Genomic DNA, 20,473 nt, shown 5'->3' with positions numbered 1-20,473 from the left:
TTGTTTTTTTTTTAAAGGATGGAAGTCAATAGCTAATGGTTGAAAGCCCTTCAGTGAGTGACACTCCTTCTCCTCTCCCCTATTCCACAAATTGTTTGTGCCCCAGTAATATTCTATAGGGGAAAAGATCCCTGATAGTAGCCTAAGGGGACTCTGTCCCATGTAGGTCATAGCTTAGCCAGCGGCCATCATTAAAAGGCTAATGGGTGCTATGAATGGGGTTAGAAACTTGCTCCAGCCTAGGCAGAGACATCACCTTGCCAACAAAGGTCCGTATAGTTCAAGCTATGGTTTTCCCAATAGTGATGTATGGAAGTGAGAGCTGGACCATAAAGAAGGCTGATCGCCGAAGAATTGATGCTTTTGAGTTCTGGTGCTGGAGGAGATTCTTGAGAGTCCCATGGACTGCAAGAAGATCAAACCTCTCCGTTCTGAAGGAAATCAGCCCCGAGTGCTCACTGGAAGGACAGATCCTGAAGCTGAGGCTCCCATACTTTGGCCACCTCCTGAGAAGAGAAGACTCCCTGGAAAAGACCCTGATGTTGGGAAAGATGGAGGGCACAAGGAGAAGGGGATGACAGAGGACGAGATGGTGGGACAGTGTTCTCGAAGCTACCAGCATGAGTTTGACCAAACTGCGGGAGGCAGTGGAAGACAGGAGGGACTGGCGTGCTCTGGTCCAGGGGGTCACGAAGAGGCAGACACGACTAAACAACAACAAGAAAAGGCTCAATTGCATCCCACAAACATCCTGACATCACGATCCCTTTGGGACATGTCTAGCAGAAGTCAGGAAAGATCAACGTCCCAGTACCTAACACCTGTGAAACTAGCAAAAATGTATAGGACGAGTAGTAAAATCTGTTGGAAATGTAAAGAGAAGGGTGGAGATTTTTTCCACATGTGGTGGACATGTGAGAAAATGAAACAGTTTTGGGAACTGATTTATAATGTACTGAAAAAGATGTTTAAATATACTTCCCCCAAAAAATGGAAGCCTTTTTTGCTGGGCTTGATGGGAGAGGAAATTGAAAAAGCTGCACTCCAAAAGCTTCACGGATCTTTGAGGCTGGCGGGGGGGGGGAAGCAGCACTCCCCCCACCGCCAGCCCCACAAGCTCAGGGGGCAGCGGCAAGGCTGCGTGCAGCCTTTGAGCTGTTCCCTGACCTGCTCTTGAACGCACCTTGTTTTAGAGGGGGAGAACAAGAAAAAAAAATTTCCTGTTCTCCCCCTCCTATGGTCCGGTGCGTCCTATACAATGGTGCCTCGCAAGACGAAAAGAATCCGTTCTGTGATTCTCTTCTTCTAGCGGTTTTTTTGTCTTGCGAAGCAAGCCCATTGACGGATTACCGCTATTAGTGGCTTTTAGCGGCTTATCGGCTTATCAGATCAGCTGATAAGTGGCTTAGTGAAAGGGGGGAGGGGGGGAAACCAGCAGGAACTCGCAAGACATTGTCGTCTTGCGAAGCAAGCCCATAGGAAATTCGTTTTGCGAAGCACCTCCAAAACGGAAAACCCTTTCGTCTAGCGAGTTTTCCGTCTTGCGAGGCATTCGTCTTGCGGGGCACCACTGTAGAGCAAAAAATAGGGTACTTATCACTGGGTCACCTCAGCATATGTGTGTCCGGCCGTCTGCTGTGCCAGCCTCAGCTCACTTGGGTCTTCTGTTTCAGGGTTCGGTGGACTGCCCCAACCTGGAGTTTGAGTACGGGGACTCCGACATCTATGCTGCCGAACTGTCAGGTAAAATAGTGCATGCGGGGATGGTGGCGCCCTGAGCTCCCTTTGCTGCAAGGGAGCTCAGAAGAACGTAAGGAGAGCCTCCAGCTGGATCAGGCCCATAGCCTGTCTAGTCCAGCATCCTCTTCTCTCAGTGGCCAACCAGATGCGTCAATGGGAAACCTGCAGGCAGGATTCGAGCACCGGGGCAACACTCCCCTCCGCCCTGGAGAGCCATTGTGGCTGGTCGCCAAGAGCCTACTCCACCTCCATGAGTCTGCCTCATCCACACCCTTTTCCTGGGGCCACACCCCCTTCCCTTTAGGCCACACCCCCTCTGGACCACACCCCTTCCCCTTAGGTCACAAAACCTCTGGACCACATCCCCTCTTCAGGCCACACCCTCTCTGAAGCACACCTTTCCCTAGCCACACCCCTTCTCCTAGGCCACACCCCTCTACCACACCCCTGGACAACACATGTCCCCCTAGGCCACTCCCCTCTGGACCACATCATCTCCTCAGGCCACGCCCTCTCTGAAGCACACCTTCCCCTGGCCACACCCCTTCTCTTAGGCCACACCCCTCTAGACCACAACCCTTCCCCTGGACCCCAGCCCTTTCTCCCAGGCCACACCCCTTCCCCTGCCCTGATTCGCACCTTCCTTGAGCACTTTTGCCGGACTGGGATGTTTCCTTGATCCTTAACTGTTTGATGCCTCTTGTTTGTCTCGATGGAGCTTAAAAAGGTAAAGGTAAAGGGACCCCTGACCATTAGGTCCAGCTGTGGATGACTCTGGGGTTGCGGCACTCATCTCACTTTATTGGCCGAGGGAGTCAGTGTATAGCTTCCGGGTCATGTGGCCAGCAGGACTAAGCCGCTTCTGGCGAACCAGAGCAGTGCACGGAAACGCCGTTTACCTTTCCGCCAGAGTGGTACCTATTTATCTACTTGCACTTTGACGTGCTTTCGAACTGCTAGGTTGGCAGGAGTAGGGACTGAGCAACGGGAGCTCACTCTGTCGCAGGGATTCGAACCGCCGACCTTCTGATCGGCGAGTCCTAACCTCTGTGGTTTAACCCACAGGGCCACCCGTGTCGATGGTGCTTACAATCAGTCAGTATCATTTTTGTTGTTCTAGCCAGAGGCCGTGACAAACCCTCAGCAACAGGAACAATAGTCTGTCCGTCTGTCTGTCTGTCTGTCCGCCCATCCCTGTACAGAAACTGGCCTTCTGAACAGAAGTAAAATTCACATTCGTCGCTCCACCCACATTTATCTACTTATTTATTTCATAATATTTATATGCACTTGACTCTTTTTTTAAAAAACAAAAACCCGAAAACCTCAAAGCCGTCTCCAAAAAGATAAAACAATTACCATATTCTTTGCTCTACAGTACTCACTTTTCCCCTCCTAAAAAGTAAGGTGAAATGTGTGTGCGTCTTATGGAGCGAATGCAGGCTGCGCAGCTATCCCAGAAGCCAGAACAGCAAGAGGGATTGCTGCTTTCACTGCGCAGTGATCCCTCTTACTGTTCTGGCTTCTGAGATTCAGAATTCCCCCCCCCCCTTGTTTTCCTCCTCCAAAAACTAGGTGCGTCTTGTGGTCTGGTGCGTCTTATAGAGCGAAAAATACGGTAAATGTAAGAACAATCCTCAGGCCTGCTTTAAAACATGCAAAGGTTAAAATACGGAAGCCGGTTAAAATCAGATCCACTTTCTAAGCATCTGGGTCGGCTTGTCCAAACAGAAATGTTTTTCAGCAGCCCAGGGGAATATTCTGCAAAAAAATGATGACGTTGCATTTGGCGTTCCAAACTGTTGATGAAAATGCAGATGGGAAAAAGCGAGAGGAGCGCTTCATGCTGTAAAACAGAAAACCTCCCCATGTATTTGCACAAACTGCCCTGCTTCTCTCTGCCTATGTAGGCCAGCTGTTCTCTTCCATGGGGCGGAATTTACTTCCGAAAAACGAACGCCCTTCGTTGTAAGACACTGTATTAGATTATTTGACGAGGTCGTTTTCCAGGATATCGAAAGCTCGCGATTTGGGATTTGGATGTCTTCTGTCAGCTCACTGCCCACCCCGCTGTGTCGGCTGCTAGCAGAAAAAAACCCATCACTTCTTATCTCTCTTAAACTGTGTGCATGTTAGGATTTGCTGCGAGGAGAGAGACCCCACTGCATAAGAGCTGCCCAAGAAGTAATTAAGCTTAAATTCTGCAGCAGCTGAGTAAATGCAGAAATTCCCCCCTGCACACACACACTCCTTTCCTCTGCTTTCTCCCCTCACATAGATTTCTAGGCTGTAAGCTCCTTGAGGCAGAGAGCTTTCCCACTGGGCCTTATAAAAGCACCAGGCGTAGCATGAGTCCCACGCAGTGCCAGGTTTACGTATAAGCTAGACAAGCTATAGCTTAGGGCCCCACTATATTGGGGGCCAAAAAAATATTTAAAGGAAAAAAAACCTGGATGTACATTTCCGAAATATAAGATAAAAAACAAATAAAATAAAACCTACATACAGCAACAGTGTTTTGTGTTGTGTAAGCTCCTATGATGCAAGTCATGGGCCCCGCCTGCTAGCCTGCTCCCTAAAATATCCCTGGTTTGCTCCTTTCTATATATAGGGTGCCTGCATTCTGCATGGAATGGGTGCAGGGCAACATGTGCAAATGGCTTGAGATACCTATTAGGTTCCATAAATTACCATATAGCATATCACACAAAAAACAGCGACAGTTTGTTGTTGACAAAGGACAGCTGGACATATCAAGGGCCCCATGACCTTCAGGAGCTGAGGGCAGGCATAGGCAACCTCGGCCCTCCAGATGTTTTGGGACTACAACTCCCATCATCCCTAGCTAGCAGGACCAGTGGTGAGGGATGATGGGAGTTGTAGTCCCAAAACATCTGGAGGGCCAAGTTTGCCTATGCCTGGCTTTGGGCCTCATCAACCCTAAATCCGGCCCCGATCCCATGTTTGAATTTAGGGGAGTGATGCCTGGGAGAAGGGAGATTTGGGATGTGGTGGAGATTCTGTGGGAATCTCCCCTGCCAAGGCTTGCCAGACGCCATTTTCATAGAATCACAGAATTGTAGAGGGAACCCTGAGGGTCATCTAGTCCAACTCCCTTATTGCAGGAAGTTGCGGCATCTTTGATGCTGGGCAAACCCCTTGGAAACAACAACAACAACAATAATAATAATTTATTATTTGTGCCCCGCCCATCCGGCTGGGTCTCGCCGGCAACTCTGGGCAGTTTCCAACAAAGATTAAAAATACATTAAAATGTCAGACATTAAAAACTTCCCTGAACAGGGCTGCCTTCAGATGTCTTCTGAATGTCAGGTACTCCTTCGGGTAGTGATAAAGCGGGATATCAAATCCAAACTCAGGTAGTTGTTTATCTCTGACATCTAGTGGGAGGGCGTTCCACAGGGCAGGTGCCACCACTGAGAAGGCCCTCTGCCTGGTTCCCTGTAGCTTTACTTCTCGCAGTGAAGGAACCGCCAGAAGGCCCTCGGAGCTGGACCTCAGCGTCCGGGCTGAATGATGTGGGTGGAGACGCTCCTTCAGGTATACAGGACCGAGGCCTTTTAGGGCTTTCAAGGTCAGTACCAACACTTTGAATTGTGCTCGGAAACGTACTGGGAGCCAATGTAGGTCTTTCAAGACTGGTGTTATGTGGTCTCTGTGGCCGTTCCCAGTCACCAGTCTAGCTGCCGCATTCTGGATTAATTGCAGTTTCCGGGTGACCTTCAAAGGTCGCCCCACGTAGAGCGCATTGCAGTAGTCCAAGCGGGAGATAACCAGAGCATGCACCACTCTGGCGAGACAGTCCGCAGGCAGATAGGGTCTCAGCCTACGTACCAGATGGAGCTGGTACACAGCTGCTCTGGACATGGATTTAACCTGTGCCTCCATGGACAGCTGTGAGTCCAGAATGACTCCCAGGCTGCGCACCTGGTCCTTCAGGGGGCACAGTTACCCCATTCAGGACCAGGGAATCCTCCACACCTGCCTGCCTCCTGTCCCCCAGAAACAGTACTTCTGTCTTGTCAGGATTCAATCTCAATCTGTTTGCCGCCATCCATCCTCCAACCGCCCCCAGACACTCACCCAGGACATTCACCGCCTTCACTGGTTCCGATTTGAAAGAGAGGTAGAGCTGGGCATCATCCGCACATTGATGGACACCCAACCTAAACCCTCGATGATCTCTCCCAGCGACTTCGTATAGATATTAAAAAGCATGGGGGAGAGGACGGAACCCTGAGGCACCCCACAAGTGAGAGGCCAGGGGTCTGAACACTCATCCCCCAACACCCTTCCGTTTCCACGCAAAACGCGAGCTAGATTTTCGTTAAACCCTTGGCTGGCATTATCTGAATTGCTCTTTCTGTTGTTGTTTTTTTGTAGTGTTTTTAAATGTACACCGTGCTTTTCCTCTATTGCACTGAAGGCGAAACCTGGAAATTGTTGTTAAATTTATACAGTTCTTTTTCCTGGGGGTACGCATACCCCTAAACATTTTGTGAATCTAAGTTTGGCCTCATTGAAGGGCAGTATTTCAATATGAGTAGGAAAATGAGAGTACCGCAAAACCTTAAAAAAAAAAAGCGCTGAATTTATATACCACCCTATACCCACAGGTCCCAGGGCAGTTCACAACATAAAATCACAATATAAAAACACAAAATGCATAATAAAAACAAGAACGACCTAATAAGTCCCTCCCTCCCCAAAATCTTCTCTATAGAATAGACACATTAGATACCATCAAAGCATTTCTGGCACTGTCTCTTATTAGACATTTTAAAATCTCTGTGATATCTGCATGTGTGTACGGTCGCTGTTTTTAATGCATTTTTGCTATTTTACTGGTTTATTACGTTGATTTTATCCTTTAAGCTGCCTTGTTGTTTTGTATGAAAGGCACTCCATAATAGTATATTTAATAAATAAATTGGTGCTTTGATAATACAATCATTATTTTATTATTACCAAGACAATATATTCAGCAATATATTTAGTTCCAGCAGTATTTCACTCTTAGTTCCGAAAGGTACACCCCAGAATTCTTTTTTTTTAAAAAAATCTTTATTATACATCATTTTACAGTGGTGCCTCGCAAGACGAAATTAATCCGTTCCACGAGTCTCTTCGTCTTGCGGTTTTTTCATCTTGCGAAGCACGGCTATTAGCGGCTTAGCGGCTTTAAGAAAAAGGAAACAAACTTGCAAGAACTCGCAAGATGTTTCGTCTTGCGAAGCAAGCCCATAGGGAAATTCGTCTTGCGGAATGACTCAAAAAATGGAAAACTCTTTCGTCTTGCGCGTTTTTCATCTTGCGAGGCATTCGTCTTGTGAGGCATTCGTCTTGCGAGGTACCACTGTACATAGAACTTAACAAATACAATACATTACAATACATTATATACATACCCAACATACCTACATATGCTACGTGTACACCACAAATATTAGACTTCCAACTCTTCTCTTTATACTTTATTGCCAATCTTAACTCTGTACGTATTTCCTATTAGTTATTCTACTTTTCCTTACATTTAACTAATCAGATTTTACTACACCTTCCCTCAGTTTTCAAGATTTAATCCATATCTGTCAGGAAACTTACATTATCCGTATGATTTTTAAGATCTTCTTTGAAAGTTAACCGTTCTTTATTAAATTTTTGAATAGTATTTCCTCTTATTCTCCCTGTTAGTTTTGCAAGTATTCAACTGAATGATCAAACACTCCGGAATTCTTTGCTGCAGCGAGTTACACAGCTCTCCTCCCCCTTTTTTTTTGCAAACAATTTAAATTCCTTCCTTATTTCAGTTGCAGTGTCCAGAAAACTACTAACTGCAAAACTCTCTCTCTCTCTTTCTTTTCCCAACTGCTTTTAAAATAGACATCTGTTGCATGCCAGGTCCCTCTTGGACCACAACATCGTCAGTAAGAGGATGTGTAATAATATTGCGGTGTATTTATAGAGAACTCCTCATCTCCAAGGATCGTGGTGGCCAAGTGTGTGCCAGTCACGCTGGCAAGGGAGGACTCTGGGCAACGTTGGCGCGATGCCACCCAGGAAGTGAGAGACAGAGGGTCCTGAAGAATAGGACAGGTGTCAGCGTACGCGGGTGGCGCTGTCGGCTAAACCACAGAGCCTAGAGCTTGCAGATCAGAAGGTCGGTGGTTCGAATCCCCGCAACGGGGTGAGCTCCCGTTGCCCGGTCCCTGCTCCTGCCAACCTAGCAGTTCGAAAGCATGTCAGAGTGCAAGTAGATAAATAGGCAGGAAGGTAAATAGCGTTTCCGTGCGCTGCTCTGGTTCGCCAGAAGCGGCTTAGTCCTGCTGGCCACATGACCCGGAAGCTGTACGCCGGCTCCCTCGGCCAATAAAGCGAGATGAGTGCCGCAACCCCATAGTCGGTCATGACTGGACCTAATGGTCAGGGGTCCCTTTACTATCAACCAGTCAACACAGTTTTGCAAGGCAATTTCCCCATATACAGCTGACCTTTGCATGTTACTTTTGCAGATGTTAGCATTTTAAAGCACACTGTGGTCTAAACCACTGAGCCTAGGACTTGTTGATCAGAAGGTCGGCGGTTCGAATCCCCACGACGGGGTGAGCTCCCGTTGCTCGGTCCCTGCTCCTGCCAACCTAGCAGTTCGAAAGCACACCAGTGCAAGTAGATAAATAGGTACCGCTCCGGCGGGAAGGTAAACGGCGTTTCCGTGCGCTGCTCCGGTTCGCCAGAAGCGGCTTAGCCATGCTGGCCGCATGACCCGGAAGCTGTACGCCGGCTCCCTCGGCCAATAAAGCGAGATGAGTGCCGCAACCCCATAGTCGGTCATGACTGGACCTAATGGTCAGGGGTCCCTTTACTATCAACCAGTCAACACAGTTTTGCAAGGCAATTTCCCCATATACAGCTGACCTTTGCATGTTACTTTTGCAGATGTTAGCATTTTAAAGCACACTGTGGTCTAAACCACTGAGCCTAGGACTTGTTGATCAGAAGGTCGGCGGTTCGAATCCCCACGACGGGGTGAGCTCCCGTTGCTCGGTCCCTGCTCCTGCCAACCTAGCAGTTCGAAAGCACACCAGTGCAAGTAGATAAATAGGTACCGCTCTGGCGGGAAGGTAAACGGCGTTTCCGTGCGCTGCTCCGGTTCGCCAGAAGCGGCTTAGTCCTGCTGGCCGCATGACCCGGAAGCTGTACGCCGGCTCCCTCGGCCAGTAAAGCGAGATGAGCGCCGCAACCCCAGAGTCGGCCACGACTGGACCTAACGGTCAGGGGTCCCTTTACCTTTTGCAGTGTAGCAGAGAGAGCACAGTTTGTGTGCTTGTTTCCTCGCCCGGCTGTGTCCCTTCATAGGCTTTCTGCATCTTGCCCATTTTCCGCCCTGCCAAGGATGAGCAGGAATTGCTAACATGGGTGTATTTTCTACTGTTGGGAGCATCTGACATTGACTTGGCTCTTTTGGCCTGGGAGTCAGAGGAGCTCAGTTGGTAGAGCACAAGATTCTGAATTCCAGGGTCAATCAATATGTTTTATAGATGGTACATAGGGAAAGGTAAAGGGACCCCTGACCATTAGGTCCAGTCGTGGCCGACTCTGGGGTTGTGGCGCTCATCTCGCTTTATTGGCCGAGGGAGCTGCCGTACAGCTTCCGGGTCATGTGGCCAGCATGACTAAGCCGCTTCTGACGAACCAGAGCAGCGCACGGAAATGCCGTTTACCTTCCCGCCGGAGTGGTACCTATTTATCTACTTGCACTCTGACGTGCTTTTGAACTGCTAGGTTGGCAGGAGCAGGGACCGAGCAACAGGAGCTCACCCCGTCGCGGGGATTCGAACCGCCAACCTTCTGATCGGCAAGCCCTAGGCTCTGTGGTTTAACCCACAGCGCCACCCGCGTCCCATAGATGGTACTTAACACCTACCAAAATAGCTAAAACGTGTAAGACAGAAACAAATCTGTGCGGGAGGTGTGGTAAAAGAGAGGGGACACTTATACGTGTTTGGTGGACCTGTGAAAAAATCAAAAGCTTCTGGAACATAGTATATGACGAGCTTAAAAAAATGTTTAAGTATAACCTTTTGAAAAATACAGAAGCTTTTCTACTAGGGATAACGGACACAGGCATAGCAAGAGAAGATCAGAAAATATTCCTCTATGCCACAGGAGCGGCAAGGATCCTAATTGCTAAAAAGTGGAAAAAAGAAACTGTGCCAACAAAAAAGGAATGGCAAGACAAACTGTTAGAGAATATTGAACTGGCTGGATTAACAGAGGCAATTAGAGATCAAACTTGACAAGAGTTTCAAAAAGCATGGGGAGAATGCGGAGTATACTTCACAAAACAGTGCCCTAAAATACATACCTGGACTTGTTTCGATTAATGTCTGCAGGAGACTTTGTGGATATTTAAGTTAGAATTGGAAAAATCTTAATAATTACTCATAAAGGAAACAGCTTATAAGAAGTAAATAAGGAGCCCAGATACAGGATAAAGGAAGTCTTTTATTTGGTTGTTTGTATTGTTGTATGTTATGCTCATTGTATGTTATGTTCACGTTTAAAGAGGGTGGATTTCTGTATTGGGGGTGGGGGGTGTATGTTATGTTGTAAATAAAATTTCCAATAAAAATTTATATATATAAAAAAGAGAAGGTTGTGAGTCAGAGCCTCACGTTGGGAAAAAGATTCCTGCATTGCGCAGGGTTGGGCTAAATGACCCTTGCTGTCCCTTCCAGGGTGAATTTGATTTAAATCAAATCAATTTAAATCACTACTTGGTAAGACTTGACTTAAATCATATATTTTTAACAGAAAGGCTCCTTCTTGCTGGTATAATCTTAATATAAACAACTATTTTTTGTGAATAATAAATTATCCGAGTAGTTTTTACAGTTATATCAGAAATTACTGATTTGGTTATATATATATATATATTAAAATATCAACAACCTCAGATATGCAGATGACACAACCTTGATGGCAGAAAGCGAGGAGGAATTAAAGAACCTTTTAATGAGGGTGTAAAGGAGAGCGCAAAATATGGGCTGAAGCTCAACATCAAAAAACGAAGATCATGGCCACTGGGCCCATCACCTCCTGGCAAACAGAAGGGGAAGAAAGGAGGCAGTGAGAGATTTTACTGTCTTGGGCTCCATGATCACTGCAGATGGTGACAGCAGCCACGAAATTAAAAGACGCCTGCTCCTTGGGAGAAAAGCAATGGCAAACCTAGACAGTATCTTAAAAAGTAGAGACATCACCTTGCCAACGAAGGTCCGTATAGTTAAAGCCATGGTTTTCCCAGTAGTGATGTATGGAAGTGAGAGCTGGACCATAAAGAAGGCTGATCGCCAAAGAATGGATGCTTTTGAATTCTGGTGGTGGAGGAGATTCTTGAGAGTCCCATGGACTGCAAGAAGATCAAACCTCTCCATTCTGAAGGAAATCAGCCCTGAGTGCTCACTGGAAGGACAGATCCTGAAGCTGAGGCTCCAAGACTTTGGCCACCTCATGAGAAGAGAAGACTCCCTGGAAAAGACTCTGATGTTGAGAAAGATGGAGGACACAAGGAGCCTGGACGACAGAGGACGAGATGGTGGGACAGTGTTCTCGAAGCTACCAGCATGAGTCTGACCAAACTGCGGGAGGCAGTGGAAGACAGGAGTGCCTGGCGTGCTCTGGTTCAGTGGGTCACGAAGAGTCGGACACAACAGTATAATGCCCCAATTAGTCCAGCATCCTGCTCCCACAGTGGCTGAACACTCGCCTGTGGGAAACCCACCAGCAGGATTTGAACGCAAGATCAACTCTCCCCTTCTGAGGTTTCCAGCAATGGGGGTTCAAAAGTGTTGCTGCCTTCAACTGTGGAAGGCAGAGCATCGCCATTGTGGCTAGGAGCCACCGATAGCCTTCCTTCTCCCCAGTGAATTTGTCTAATCCATTTGCCCTCCTGCAACAGGCATTCCAGCCCGCCAGCGACAAGAAGCCCCTGAGCTAAAAATAGGAAGTCCCTCTTGCAGAGGGCTTGGCAGTCGCATGAACATGCATGCGCGTTCGTTCACACATGTGCCAAGGCCTCTCCCCAAAGCAGCAAATGAAAATAATCGAAATTTATTTATTTCCCCCCGAAAAAATTTATTAGTTTTCACAATATTATAAACAAACAAACACACAAGACAAACAAACACAAATCACAGCCTTATTGAAAATTACACTTATTAACTTTGTTAAGTGACCTCCTCACTTCCCCTTGGTTGAATTTCATTGCATGTCCTTTTAACGGTTTTCCAAATCCCAATTCTTATGAAATTTAACTTAAACATTAATATCCGTAAATCTTCACCTTATGGAATTAAACATATTAATTCATCACTTGACATAAATAAATTCCCAAGCCAATTAAGTATCTGCAAGTTGTTTTCAGTTAATTTAACTTAACAAATTTAACTAGATAATCATTAAATTTATTCCATTCTTCCTGATACTCCTCCTCCTCCTGGCCGCAGACTCTTCCGGTTAGGTCGGCTAGCTCCGAAAAATCCACCATCTTCTTCTGCCATTCTTCTATCGTTGGTAATTCTTGGTGCTTTCCACTTTTTAGCTAACAAAATACAAGCAGCAGTTGTGGCATACAAAAATAATTTAACATCTTTCTAATAATCGAAATTTAAACTGCCAATGCCATAATGCCATTGGGCGAGTCTGCGCTGCGAAGGCATTTGGAATATTGTGTGTGGTTCGGATCGCCTCACCTTGGAATGGATATCGCAGACTTGGAATGGGGCAGCCGAAAGGGTCAAGGAGACAGAGCGACTCCCCTAGGAGCAAAGGCTGAAAAAAAAACTGACAAAAGAAAGGACAGATAAGAGGAAATACTTCTTCATGTAGCGCATCTGTGGAACTCATTGCCACAAGAGGCAGCGATGGCCATTGATTTGGATGGATCTAAAAGCATCACCTGGAAAGCCATGGGTTAGAATCGTAGAATTGTAGTTCTCGCATTTCAAAACAGGCATAGGGAAACTCGGCCCTCCATATGTTTGGGACTACAACTCCCATCATGCCTAGCTAACAGGACCAGTGGTCAGGGATGATGGGAGTTGTAGTCCCAAAACATCTGGAGGGCCGGACCAGAAGGAGGAGGAGCACCAGGAAGAATGGAAGAATTTCAAAGGCTATTTACTCAAATACGCTAAGATAAATTAAATAGAATCACTTGCAAAATAATAGATAGGCTAAGGATTTAAATATGTGAAGTTATAGAATAACATGTTTAAAGTTAAGATGAAAAGAGACAAAGATGTTAAGAGGATTAAGTAAATTTTATGAGATTTTATTTTGGAAAACCGTTACAATGATATATAATGAAATTCAGTCAAGGGGATTTGAGGAAATCATTTAACAATGCTACTAAGATTGGATCAAGTTCAGTTATGATTTTTGTTTGTTTGTTTGTTTAAAATTTTGGAAAATCAATAAAAATTTTGAGAAGAAAAAAACATCTGGAGGGCTGAGTTTGCCTAGGCCTCTTTCAAACCTTCCTTCCTCCTCTTTCTGTGGTTCATTAAATTTATTCTTATCATTTCCTGCACATTGAGTTAGAACTGTTGTTAAACTATTGAAACATATATAAATGGAAACTATAAATAAAATTATTTTTATTTATTTTTTAAAGAATCCTAGGATTTTAGATGTGGAAGGGACCCTAAGGGTCATCTAGCCCAACCCCCCCCCCAGTGCAGGAATCTCTTGCCCAACATAGGGCTCGAACCCACAGCACTGAGATGAAGAGTGACACCTGGCTTGAGAGCAGTACATGTGAAAAGGATCTAGGAGTCTTGGTTGACCACAAACTTGACATGAGCCAACAGTGTGACGCGGCAGCTAAAAAAGCCAATGCAATTCTGGGCTGCACCAATAGGAGTATAGCATCTAGATCAAGGGAAGTAATAGTGCCACTGTATTCTGCCCTGGTCAGACCACACCTGGAGTACTGTGTCCAGTTCTGGGCACCACAGTTCAAGAAGGACACTGACAAACTGGAACGTGTCCAGAGGAGGGCAACCCAAATGGTCAAAGGCCTGGAAACGATGCCTTATGAGGAACGGCTAAGGGAGCTGGGCATGTTTAGCCTGGAGAAGAGGAGGTTAAGGGGTGATATGATAGCCATGTTCAAATATATAAAAGGATGTCACATAGAGGAGGGAGAAAGGTTGTTTTCTGCTGCTCCAGAGAAGCGGACATGGAGCAATGGATCCAAACTACAAGAAAGAAGATTCCACCTAAACATTAGGAAGAACTTCCTGACAGTAAGAGCTGTTTGACAGTGGAATTTGCTGCCAAGGATTGTGGTGGAGTCTCCTGCTTTGGAGGTCTTTAAGCAGAGGCTTGACAACCATATTTTAAGAGTCTCATGCTCTACCCACTGAGCTACCTTGCTTGCCCTGCTCTTAGGATGGGCAGTGTTAAGTTGTGGGTGAACATATCAGACGACACAGCAAGTCTTCAAACAGCTCTTGTTTATTCACAGGCCAGAACAGAACTGAACTGAAGGGTTCAGCCAACCTGCTTATATAGAGCTCCAGTACAACGCAACTGTAACAACTTTCTAAAACTATCCAATCACTGAATGTCACTTTCGATCCTTCATTTGCATGGCTATCTACAGTATCCCCCTGCTGGCCCAGGGTGAGAACTTTAGTACATAACAGGCAGGGACGGTGGCTCTGGCAGGTTCTGATTTGTCTCCCCCTCTTTCCCCCTTCTCCGACAGAACTGTACAGCTACACGGAGGAGCCAGAGTTTGCCGCTAACAGGAGGTGCTTTGAGGAGGATTTCCAAACACAAGGTATCTTTGAATTTTATTATTACGGTCCCAGACCAGTTCCGGCTCACTTACAATATCGGGAAAATCGTAAAACACAACAGGAATACATTGAATTGCAGTTGGGTATAACAGACAATTCAGATAGAGCGGCAGTTAAAAATCTTGATCACTAAAATATAACCTAAAATTGTCATTTAAAACCTGAATCATTTTGGTAGCACAGCTTGTTCCCTAAGTTTTACGGCAGTCGCACAGAATTTGGCCACCCTTAGCGTGATCTCTAGATCCTTGTCCTCTACCAGGAGTTTTAGACATTGAAGTTCAGACCCCTTTGGAATGTTTTCTCATTTCTCCTGAAAGTTAATAGCGATGGAGACAGGCGCACCTTGCCAGGGAAGGCATGCCACGAGCAGGGAGCCACCGCTGAAAAGGCCCTGCCATGGTTCAGTGCCAACCAGGGAACTCCCGGTGGAGTTAGCTGAACTCCTGGAAAGGGGCTAGGGAAAAGGGGGGGGGCATTTGGCAGTGATGTTCAGACTTTGGTTTTTTGGGTCCTTCTTTTCCGACAGTGAAGGACAAGCAGTGGTCGGAGCTGGATGTGGCTCAGCAAAAGGCCTATGTGATGCGGCTGCTGGATGGGCTGGAAGTAGTCAACAGAGAGAAGAGGCTGAAAGTAGCCCGGGCGATCCTCTACTTGGCACAAGGTAACCAAGTCGTCTTGGTCTGGCTGAAAACAGCAGCCCAAATGCACTGTGCTTTTGGGGCAGAATATTTTCTCTTTAAGAGAAAGAAAATGAAATGTATTACTGAACACAAGCCAAAATCACAGGTACCAGCTGTACTCAGCTTCCCGGAAGGAATAACCCAAACATCAGAAACCTTCTGCCTGCTTCTTTCACATAGAAAGATACCTTCCAGAAGCCTCTTGAGCGATGTAGAATAGGGAAGATCTCTGCACACCAGATCAATACTTTCTGTACTTAGAAATGCAAATTGACAGCATCGTCTCATGTCTCATGCCCCCTCCCTTACTGGCTTTTTCCCTCCCCTCCTCTCTTCTTCCCAGGGGTCTTTGGGGAGTGCGACACAGAGGCAGATGTCCTCCGCTGGTCCCGGCACAACAACTTCCTCCTGTACCAGATGGGGACCTTCACTGCCTTCCTGGAGTTGCTGAACATGGAGATGGCGTAAGATATTCTTCTGAAAACAGGATCTGAAGCTGGCATTTTAGTGCGGGCTCCTTTTGTCTCTGTTCCTGGAAATTGCTATTTCAATTTTTAAAAAATAAATAAATCAGGTGTGCATTGGGGAGGGGGAGTTCTGCTTCACAAAAACTCACAGACTGACCTGCGAGAGCAACCTGTGGAAGGACTGGGTAGGTGAAGCAATGGTGGACAACACATCGGGGACCACCCTGGTCGCCGGACGAGGGGTTTGAGGGATGGAAATATGTTTCAGCGGAACTGTCAAAGATCTACAACTAACTACAACTAATCCAGAATGTGGCAGCCAGACAGGTGACTGGGACTGGCTGCCGAGACCATATAACACTGGTCCTGAAAGACCTCCATTGGCTCCCAGTACGTTTCCATGGTGTTGACCTTTAAAAAGCCCTAAACGGCCTCGGTCCAGTATATCTGAAGGAGCATCTTCATCCTCATCCTTCTGCCCGGACACTGAGGTCCAGCGCTGAGGGCCTCCTGGCGGTTCCCTCCCTGTGATAAGCCAAGTTACAGGGAACCAGGCAGAGGGCCTTCTTGGTGGTGGCACCCGCCCTGTGGAACGCCCTCCCACCAGATGTCAAAGAGAAGAACAACTATCAGAGTGGCTGGGGAAACCCAGCCAGATGGGTGGGGTATAAATAATAATAAATTATTATTATTATTATTATTATTATTATTATTATTATTATTATTATTATTATAATATTCCCCCCAACATACACTCATGCACTCATGAGCAGCCAGATTATGTAGTCTAGTTGGTGCCATTGAGGAGGAAGAGCTTGACAAATTATGGAGTGGCTGCTCTCTCGCATAGCTAGGGCATTACGTATAAAAGCCCTACTATAGGATAAAGTAAGGACGTGGGTGGCGCTGTGGGTTAAACCACAGAGCCTAGGGCTTGCCAATCAGAAGGTTGGCAGTTCGAATCCCCGCGACGGGGTGAGCTCCCGTTGCTCGGTCCCAGCTCCTGCCAACCTAGCAGTTCGAAAGCACGTCAAGTGCAAGTAGATAAATAGGTACCACTCCAGCGGGAAGGTAAACGGCGTTTCCGTGCGCTGCTCTGGTTCACCACAAGTGGCTTAGTCATGCTGGCCACATGACCCAGAAGCTGTACGCCGGCTCCCTCGGCAACCCCAGAGTCATCCACGACTGGACCTAATGGTCAGGGGTCCCTTTACCTTTATTGGCTAAAGTGGGACAACAGGGGCCAGGAGGTGAGGAACGGTACTGAGCAAATTTTTGGCTGCCACACCTAGCATCAGACCTGGTGTGTCCACACAGGGGCAGGTTAAAAGACTTTGGGGCTTGGATCCCTCATGCCAGTTCAGTTTTGCATGTCACTCGTTCTTTCCCCACTATTTATATTTCGCATGAATATTTATTGCCTGCTTTTCCATAAACAAACGACCCCCCTCCAAAAAACCCCAGATTTTAGTAAAAAATAACAGCAACAAAGCAAATGCAATTCTAAAACAGCAATAGCTTTATGTGAAATTATGAATCGCTTCCCGCACGGCGAAAAGTCCGGAAGTGATTTACGAGACGGATTGAATGCAGTTTAGAAAATAACTTACACGTGTTTAAAATGTAAAGTAAATATGTCCAGTCCCCAGTGTTGCCCAAATGCCCAAGGAAACAAAAAAAATATCTTTGCCAGTGTGAGAATGATAAGGAAATTGGTTCATGTGGGGCAAGGTGGTCCTAAAGTGAAATGGCCTTTGGTGCTTGCAGTCAGTGATGGGGGCAGTGGTGGCGCAGTGGTTAGAGCGCTGGACTACAACCTGAGAGACCAGAGTTCGAATCCTCCCTCAGCCCAGGGTGAGCTTGGGCCTGCCCCAGTCTCTCAGCCTTACCTAGCCTTACTTAACAACCTCACAGGGTCGTTATGAGGATAAAACGGGGAGTTGTTTGCCACCCTGAATTCCTTGGAGGACAGCTGGGATAGAAACTGAAGAAATAATAAATAATTTCCCTGGCTGTCATTCTGAGGGCCACCACTAAAAAGGCTCTCTCTCTCTCTCTTTTAATGATATTTATTAAGGTTTCAAAGAAAAGAATTACATGAATTAAAAAAAGAAGAAAAACAAATACAAAAGAAAAAATACAAATACAAAAAAAGATAAAAATCACTTTTAAAAAATACATCAGTCTTTCCATACCTTACATTCATTTCCTTGTTTCCCTGACCTCCTCACGCCTCCCTTTTTTGTATTCCAGTTCAGTTAGTTAATTCAGCAATTTCTTTCCCTCTTTGTTTTTATCTTAGTCCTTTAACATAATATATTATAACTTTGGATTCTCACCTGTTTACAATCCATTTTTACATACACCTTTATAACATTGCTGCTTAAACCACCTAACTTCATTCTGACATCATTCTAACATTCATTAATTTTGCAATATTTCTGTAAATAGTCTTTAAATTTCTTCCAGTCTTCTTCCACCGACTCTTCTCCCTGGTCTCGGATTCTGCCAGTCATTTCCGCCAATTCCATGTAGTCCATCACCTTCATCTGCCATTCTTCCAGAGTGGGTAGATCTTGTGTCTTCCAATACTTTGCAATAAGTATTCTTGCTGCTGTTGTGGCATAAAAAGGCTCTCTCTCTCTCATACGCTGACTCACTTCGCCTCTGATGGTTTGCATAGAGAAGGGTCTCAGAAGCGGTTCGTGGCATGGAGGCACGAACCGAGGTGGTGATTAAAATTTGGCCGTGCTGGCTCACCCTGGTCGTCAGAAATAATAATTTAAAAATAATTTTAAAAGCTGCCACGTTCCGGGATTGTCGTACTTCGCCTCCATCTGCTAGCAGGAGACGGATGCTTTTCCCAAGTCCGGCAATTGCAAGCCATCTGCCAGGGTACAATTAATTGCCAGTGATTCCGCCCCCCATCCCCAATCTAAAGTCTCCAGAAGGAACAATTTGGTGGTATTTTACTCGATCTTTTCTGTGTATTCCAGCAACAGCCAAGCATCTGGGAGCGCCTTGAGGAAGCCAGCCATCTCTCTGGCTGATAGCACTGAGCTCAGGTGAGTCACTGATGTTGCCCTGGGACTGTCGGTAAACGACCCAGTAAAATTCAAAACAATTAATTGCACATTTCTTCAAATTCCAATCAGATGAGCTTGATTCAGCCATCTGCATCTCCAGCACTCCTTGCAACTCCCTGGCCTTCTAGCACCTCCCAGGTAATCCCACTAGCACCCCCCCCCAGGTTTGTTGTTGTTGTTTAGTCGTTTAGTCGTGTCCGACTCTTCGTGACCCTCTGGACCAGAGCACGCCAGGCACTCTTGTCTTCCACTGCCTCCTGCAGTTTGGTCAAACTCATGCCGGTCGCTTCGAGAACACTGTCCCACCATCTCGTCCTCCGTCGTCCCCTTCTCCTTGTGCTCTCCATCTTTCCCAACATCAGGGTCTTTTCCTGGGAGTCTTCTCTTCTCATGAGGTGGCCAGAGTCTTGGAGCCTCAGCTTCAGGATCTGTCCTTCCAGTGAGCACTCAGGGCTGATTTCCTTCAGAATGGAGAGGTTTGACCTTCTTGCAGTCCATGGGACTCTTAAGAGTCTCCTCCAGCACCAGAATTCAAAAGCATCCATTCTTCGGCGATCAGCCTTCTTTATGGTCCAGCTCTCACTTCCATGCATCACTACTGGGAAAACCATAGCTTTTATTATACGGGCCTTTGTTGGCAAGGTGATGTCTCTGCTTTTTAAGATGCTGTCTAGGTTTGTCATTGCTTTCCTCCCAAGAAGCAGGCGTCTTTTAATTTCATGGCTGCTGTCACCATCTGCAGTGATCACGGAGACCAAGAAAGTAAAATCCCTCACTGCCTCCATTTCTTCCCCTTCTATTTGCCAGGAGGTGATGGGACCAGTGGCCATTCTTCCAATCTTTTCCCCCAGGGCTCCTTTTTGGCTTTTGGACTTGAGAAGTTCTTGCTGGGAATATTTTTTTCGTTGGGGGGGCCTCATTCTCTTGGGGTGGGCAATGGGTTCAGGGTCACCTGTACCCCTGGTGGGCGGGGCTGGTGCCCCAAGTGGGCGGGGCATTTTCCGCCTCCCTTCCTGTGGTTCGGGACATTGATTTCTCCTCTCTGCTTTCCCACCAGGGTGTTGTTGAGTGTCATGTACCTAATGGTGGAAGCAATGCGCGTGGAGATGGAAACGGACCCCCCAACGTGGAAGGCCGCCCGTGATACATTCAGGACTGAGCTCAGTAGGTTTTTGTCAATTCTCTGATTGGGCACGGGGGGGGGCTTTCTTCTCCTCCCTCTGTGTAGTCTAGAATCATTACCTTTTTAAAATAAATTTATTTTTTTTATTCCCCCCCCAAAAAAATTAACATAATTTTTATTGAATTTTTATTGAATTTTTCCATTTTAATTCAATACAATACACATATTCGCAACATCTTATTTGCTCAAAGTGAGATTTGACTTCCTTCTACCTCTCTTTCTCGCATCCCTATAGCCTATAACATATCTTTCGCATTCCCATAATCACTTCTTTACCTATAATCACCTTAAGAAATCACATTCTTATTTATAAATCAGCATCATAATTTCACATTACAAAACATTTCACGTTAATGCTACAAACGTTTTTAAATGAGTACAGTTTTCTTTTGTAGCCTTATTAGACATTACCAATTGGTGGGCT

General features: G+C 46.3%; 1 protein-coding gene across 1 annotated transcript in view; it reads left to right on the top strand.

The window, feature by feature from the left end:
* Window positions 1–20,473, top strand: part of STRIP2 (striatin interacting protein 2) — a 68,923-nt gene that overhangs the window by 15,028 nt on the left and 33,422 nt on the right. The window contains exons 2-7 of the mRNA XM_082238821.1: window positions 1,674–1,743; window positions 14,537–14,611; window positions 15,160–15,294; window positions 15,657–15,777; window positions 18,777–18,845; window positions 19,924–20,030. Coding sequence (XP_082094947.1) covers window positions 1,674–1,743; window positions 14,537–14,611; window positions 15,160–15,294; window positions 15,657–15,777; window positions 18,777–18,845; window positions 19,924–20,030 — 577 coding nt within the window. The remainder of the gene's footprint in view (window positions 1–1,673; window positions 1,744–14,536; window positions 14,612–15,159; window positions 15,295–15,656; window positions 15,778–18,776; window positions 18,846–19,923; window positions 20,031–20,473) is intronic.

Source organism: Podarcis vaucheri (assembly GCF_965113315.1).
Source record: "Podarcis vaucheri genome assembly, chromosome: 10".
Classification (NCBI taxonomy): Eukaryota; Metazoa; Chordata; class Lepidosauria; order Squamata; family Lacertidae; genus Podarcis; species Podarcis vaucheri.
Note: the sequence above shows the minus strand (reverse complement) of the source record. Positions and strands in the feature narration are given on the sequence as shown.